Source organism: Lipophrys pholis (assembly GCF_963383615.2).
Source record: "Lipophrys pholis genome assembly, chromosome: 18".
NCBI classification, from domain to species: domain Eukaryota; kingdom Metazoa; phylum Chordata; class Actinopteri; order Blenniiformes; family Blenniidae; genus Lipophrys; species Lipophrys pholis.
The window spans coordinates 13,771,127-13,777,990 of NC_137646.1; the positions used below are offsets into that span (position 1 = coordinate 13,771,127).

The following is a 6,864-nucleotide window of genomic DNA, read 5'->3' on the forward strand; positions in this document are numbered from 1 at the left end:
TTTATCTTTGACATGAAACCCAAAGAGGCATGAAGGTTTTGTCTCTGATAGACAGTATTTGCATCCAAGCGGCACCGTAGCGTATCTTCACATCACATTTTAGGAGAAATTCGAGTCGGTCTCGCTCCTTGCAGCTCTGTGCTCACAGAGTGGAAGAGCGTTATTCAAGTTATGCAAATTTCAAGATATCCTTGAGTGCCCTGTGCCCTGTTTGTGAAGGTTGCAGCTATCTTTGCAGGAATGCAGATGCAGGCATAAAAAAAAAAAAAAGAAAACCGTAGCTTTGGACAAAAGGTGTTGTGGAGCTGAAATATGCACATATTTAAGGTCGATGTGCTGAAACTGTAGGAATGACACACCGAGCCTAACGGCCGATGTGTAATAGGGCTTTCTCATTATTGAGAGCCTATCACGTATTATCAATTTGACTGAGAACTGAATTAGGTAGGCAGCATCGGCGCTGTGACGTTTGACAGGAAAAGCATTTGTGTTTCATTTTAATCCTTTTTTCCCCTCCAGTGGCTTAACTGATTAACTGAGTGGATTATTGGGGGGCTATTTGAAACTGCTTAACAAAAGTAATATTTGCATATTTACTGTTTGAAAAAAAAAAAAAGTTCAGTAATTAAGATTTAAGTCATACAAAATCAGTTTTTTCGGAATGAACAAGATTAGTGCGAATAACTTTTTTTTTTTAAAAATTCCAAATGTGGGAGGTCACTCCGCATTGTGCCGGGATCCAGGATTTTCACTAATTGTCTGATTTTATCTGGTGCCAGCTTGAACGTATTTCTGAATCCCCTGCAAGGTCCAGCAGATCACAGCTTTCAATCTGCACGGCCGTAAAGTCCAGAAGCGTCTCCAAAAAGTAGCTTTCAATTTAACACAAGTAAATCTTAATGGCTGAAATGATCAGATCGGACTGGTTTGTTGAAATGAAGTCAAGTTCAGGCAGAAATGAGAGCAGAAACTTTCTCACCCAAGGAAAAACTCAAATATATTTCTTTCCTCAAAGAAATTCTCATTAATCGATAAAAGCTGTTTTTTTGTTTTTTTTTGGTGTTTGAATGCAGTATTATCTTTACAGTTTCACCTAAAGATGATAACATCTTTGCACACAAAGCATTTCCGTGTCGGATGCGACGTTTTTCTGCAGCGGCTGGACAGAAAAGAAAAAAAAAAACGAAGGTAGAATTGAAAAGGACAATGGAGTTTTACTTCCTCGAAATGACAATAACTGATCCAATAATTTATCTGGGGCGTATCAGCTCGTATGCATAATTAGCCTCGGGAGGAAGAGGGGCTATCTGCTGTGCTCTGGTGTAACTGCGAATCCCCCGAAAAGCCTCCGTGCTTCGCCGCTGGAAACGGCGTCGTGGTGTTATTGTGGGTGTCTGTAATTAACACGAGGCCGCGGTTAACCGCTCGCAGCTGCTCCGCCTGGAGGAGGAATCCAGCGTTTCCTTCAGGTTATGTGTTAAAAAAAAAAAAAAAACTTCACTCCCATCCTTAATTTCATTTTGATCCCTTTATTAAAGCAACGGTGACGACAACAAATCCTGCGTCAGAGTTTCATGAATGAATTCATTGTCACAATAGGTGCTCCATTGTCCTCTAAATTCTATTTCACAATGCATACTAGAGCCACACTGTTATTACAAGGTGCACAACCAGCGTAACAAACTGATTTATTTTTAAACATTCATTGTCATGTAAATGCATTCTTTTCAAAGGTATTTGGATGATGATGAATGTGGGTGGCAGTACATCTCAGCAGAGTAAATGACTAGTTTGGTCTGTTTTTTCCGCCCCCCCACACACACACACATAATTTTGTTAAAAATAAATGCTCAATTCACACCTTTTTTTTATTTAAATGAAGAAAGCACCACCTGAGCTGAATTGACTCTTGCTTCTTTCAGGAGGCGTGTTTGTTTTCCCTCCAGAGGCGCCGCCGCTTGACAGGCCTCGAAGTGACGGCGTGACATACGTGAATATTCCCATCAGTCCCACGTCCAAGAAGCAGCTGAACTACATGGAGCTGGAGCTGCAGGAGTCGGGCCACGGCACCAGGGGGACGGCGGCGCACCTGCCTGCCCAGAGTAAGGAGGGCTTTTCAAATCGCTCACCGCACGAAACGGAAGCATCTGTGTGAGGAACTGATGCAGCATTTATATATAATCAAAATGAGACAATAGGCATTCACCCCAAAAATCCATTGTTTTTGCATTTTAGTTTCACTAAAGTTTTGCGTTTACTCTGCAATGCTTTGAAATCACTGTCCATTTTGATAGAAATGGCAGAAACGCTAAAAACGATTGCCACTGTTGTTTGTTTTGTAATGAAGCCACACACACACACACACACACACACACACACACACACACACACACACACACACACACACACACACACACACACACACACACACACACACACACACACGTGCGCGTGGCGCGGAGTAAACTAAGCTATGCACATTAACAATGGGAGAACACGGACATTCGAATGGACAGACAACCAAGTTTGTTATCACCGTGACTGTCGACTATAAAACCACCGAGTCCCAGGAGAATATGGATTACAGTCTACTTATCGTTTACAATGATAGTGATACAATGATAACAGTGTTCACAATGGTTAGATAAATAAGGTGGGGGGAAAAATCTAAACCTGTAACAGCTAAACAAATATATGCAAATATGTGTCTCTTATCACTGTTTAAGTGTCGACAGTCACAGCAAACAGACAATAAATCCACTCGCTGCTGACTTGATGGAGGCTCAGACCACGAAGTTCCAGGTCGAGAGAGAGAGAGAGAGAGAATTAACGCTATGGGAGGGCAGTTATCACCCTCAGCCTGAGCAACACAATCCACCCCTGTAGTGTTTATCGCTTCACAGTCGAGGAGCCGCATGAAAAGAAAACATCAAACTTGAACTGCTGCGATGAGGGGGAGTATGTGTGATAATTTAATGAGAGGGAGGGAGAGAGAATCTGTGCATTTAAGCATCTAATAGTATTTAAAGACAAACTTTATTCGTCTCTCAGAAGTCAGTGAAATACGGAACAAACTCTTTAATTTCTTTTATTAGACATTATCTACAAATCACTTTAATCCCTGACACAGGATTTATAGGTTATAAATTGCTAAAGTGAAGTAAAAAGTAATCCCTTGGCATATTACAAACATACAGTTTAAATTTCAAAACATATAATAAACGTCGGCCTATTGAGATTTGGCATTAGAGAATCCTATGTATTTTTTTAAAATCCGGATTTAAAAAAAAAAATTATTTCATATTTTGAATGCAGATCCTTTTTTATTTTATAAATCCAAATTTAAATCAAATACAATCAAATACAGAACGTCTCTGCAGTTCCTTATCTTTTTAGTGTTTAATGTTGTAAGTCACAGAGCACAGTAGAAAAGAAGAACAACACAGTTCCAGTCCAGACTTACAGATGTATTAACAGAACTGCTGCACAATAAACTGGAATATCAATATGGAGAGAGCATGAAAAGTCACTGGAGCTGCCTGATTGGTCTATAATTGTATTTGACCTCATCGGAGTTACAGGAATCGCTTTCAAACCATTGTGATGATTTCCTGTCATCTCGGTAAAAGACAGCTGAGTCCTTGTCATCGGAGACACACAAGTGAGCTGTAATTGACAGACAAGTCGGCTATTAGCGTCACTGGCCTCAGGAAAACGAGGACCGCTTGAGCTCTGACACGAGCGAGGTTAATGTGTAATGTCAGCGATACAGTTTACGTCCTCATTAATCTGTCACCTGGGAGGGGGGGGGGTCTGCGTCAGCGCTGAAAGGAGGTCAGGGGGCGTTCACATCACTGCTCTGTGGCGGGATCCCCTCTCAGGCAGGCTGATGTCTCCTGATTCCCTTTTTATGAGATTTCTAAAAGAAAGCTGATCAGGATGCGGCAGCGATGCACATTCCAGATTGTATTCATGCACACATACGGTGGCTGATTTTCCGATTGAGCCCTGTGACATTTCGCTTATTTGATTTGCACACAAGGAGAGGGACCAAATTATGATAATTTCAGTGATGTGCATATGGAAAGTGGTGCATGAGGAGAATCTTAAAAGGGCCCGGCTGAGTTATTTGCATGTCTGTATGGTTTCTGTTATGATGCTCAAATGCACATTTAGAATGACAGGAAGTCGCTCCGCCTGAATTCTGTTGGTGTAGATCAGGGCAAAATGCCCCAATCTGGTCAAACCACCAAGAAAATGGTCAACATGCAGCATGCAATAGCTTCAGGAGCAGTTTTGTGGACATTTCACTGTATTTTGGCCCAGACAGTAAATTCAGATTGTAGTTATTTTACGTAGTAATTGTTTGGTTTGCAAAAATATCAACATGACACCCAATACACCGTGTACTATCATTTCATTCCTGGATAAAAGTAGCTTTGTCTTCTTGCAATCAGTAAGGCTTTATTTTCACATGTTTAAGCTTCATTCAGAATGTCAGAGACCAATAAGTCGTTCCATACGCTGCCACAGTTGAAAGTGTGCCTAAATACTTGACTTTTGAATTGAGGAGAGTCGTGTGTGTCTCCACAGGAAAAAGCTCCACCAAATACGCCCAGATTGACATCACGGCCACAGAGACGGCCCACAAAGTGGGTGCGCAGCACGCCCTGGGTCGGCAGGAGGGCCTGCACACGCTGGAGCTGAGACGGAAGGGGACGCCACATTGACTCGTCCTTCACCGAAAAGTTGAACTCAGTGGGGAGATTTATTTTTTACATCAGAATGTAAACCGCAAAAAAGACAAGGCTCTGATGACGGACTGTGGGATTCCTGTTTCACCTTTTGAATACAGATATTATATATATATATTTTGTTTTTTAAGTTTGCACATGCTGATATCTCACACAGCGCCGCCTCTTCGGCGTCCTCTTTGCCAGACCGGGACACGCCCCTGTAATGGCTTGGAGATGGGGCGTCGTTTCCGAAGGGTTGGCACGTGATCGGGGACGACATTTCAGGCTCGGTCCTCTTTGTGAACTCGGGCGTCTCATTAAATGGCATTATGTCAGTCCCGGAGCCTCAAGCGAACTCGGAGAAAGATGTGCCAGTCCTGAGCTGAGTCACCGGCGCCGATTAAACCCCCAGAGCGGTGGCATTTCACAGCTCACGCCGGCCATCCCCTCATAACATGCAATATGCTGTTTTGGCCCGGTTTCTGGAAAATAAGGCAGGAAGAATACGAGCGTTAACCCTCCCAACGTGATGACACGCCTTTATTTATTTCTCAGTGAGAAATTCCACATGTTAGTTTTAGTTTAGATTTGGGGTCTATTTCATCTAGTCTTACTGAAAATGCTGTAAAGTCAGGCAAAGCGAGCAGGAGTTGTTCAGTTGTGATGTGCAATACCACTGATGTCACTGATGTCACCACTGATCAAGTGAAACCATAGCTGGTATTGCCCGTAATGATTCTTTGTACAATAGCCTTTTGTGGAGTTAAAGACATGTTTTTGTAAAAAATGTTACATACATCCCAAAGACTGGTTTCTTTCCTGCACTTGGTCGGGATGTTGGCAATAGTATTCATTTACTGAGCGCATCAGTCATGGTGTTTGTCCTTTCAGGCCGCATTAACGCCACGCTTCCTTTTTGTTTCAGAAAAGTTTGGTGATTACACGGCAACATTCTGAAAACGATGTCTTTTTAGACAGAAAAGGCGGAAATGCTGAAGGAAATTGTAGTTTTCATGTTTGGCCACTAGTGGCTGCTGTTGTTTGTTCTGCTGCTTTTGAAATAGCCTGGAGGTTATCGTCCACAACTCCTCACAGGCTGAATAAGTCATTCACCAACTCGTGTCCAGAAGCGGTATTTCAAACCCTCCGTCCAGAGACTCACACATGTAGGAAGGAGTTACACTACTACCAGGAAATGGGATGGAAAGAAAAAAGTTGATATAAAAGTAGTAATTACAATGTAAATCTTGATATTTGAACATGAGCATGGAAGACATAAAACTGACAAGTATCGATGTTTTGGTATCGATTTGCACACTATTGATTGGACAAAAAAAATATCTTGGTATCATATTTTTCTGCCTCAGAGTTCACACAGAACAGTTTGATCCTAATAATGCAGAGCTGAGCAGCACATTCTCTGAAATTCACTGAATTCTATTTGAAATGAAAGACTTTTTGACACAATTTTGAAATATTTAAATATATATATATATATATATATATGATAAATAGGAAAAAAAAACATCTGAGGATTGTTTTCTCAAACAACTTTGTGAAGATGTTAAAATTGTCAATATTATTCCTCAGTTTGTGTGTTTGTGTGTGTGTGTGCACATCAGCTTGTTACTGCAGTTATTTAGAAATTGTACATTAAGTAGCGCTACTCGTTTCAAGGGATTAAAGTGTTGTTTTGTGTCATAGTCAAGCTTTGTTTTAGTTGTCTGTAAATACATTTTCTTTGTATTTAGCTGATGTGGACTGTCATAAAATATACATGTGAGGACGTATATGTAAGTACAAAGATGTATGGAAAGAGTTCAAGGGCCTGTATCCTCAGGCACTATTTTTTTTTTCTCTTATCTTATTTTTTTCCAGTAAATTATTTATAACTGTTGCTTTGATGTGTTCAGATATATATATATTTTTTTTCTAGAACGACAATAGCTGATATAAGGGACGTTTCCCTTGTGTACAGTTGTAAACCAGTTTGGTAACATGATATATAAAGCTGCCTTACCACAAATGTGTTGGTTTTTATTCCGTCTCACACATGTCGCCCGTGACCATGCAAACAGCTTCAGACTGTCACAGTTCTCACTTTTCCTTTTTACACGCATGTATTCTT

The 6,864-nt window shown here is 41.0% G+C and overlaps 1 protein-coding gene across 1 annotated transcript in view; it reads left to right on the top strand.

Moving 5' to 3' along the window:
• The window catches only part of LOC308123951 (protein Dok-7-like), a gene marked incomplete at both ends in the record, with an annotated part of 34,994 nt that extends 30,264 nt beyond the window's left edge, over positions 1 to 4,730 (top strand). The window contains 2 exons of the mRNA XM_080486701.1: positions 1,923 to 2,102; positions 4,594 to 4,730. Coding sequence (XP_080342827.1) covers positions 1,923 to 2,102; positions 4,594 to 4,730 — 317 coding nt within the window. The remainder of the gene's footprint in view (positions 1 to 1,922; positions 2,103 to 4,593) is intronic.
• Positions 4,731 to 6,864: the final 2,134 nt, after the last annotated feature.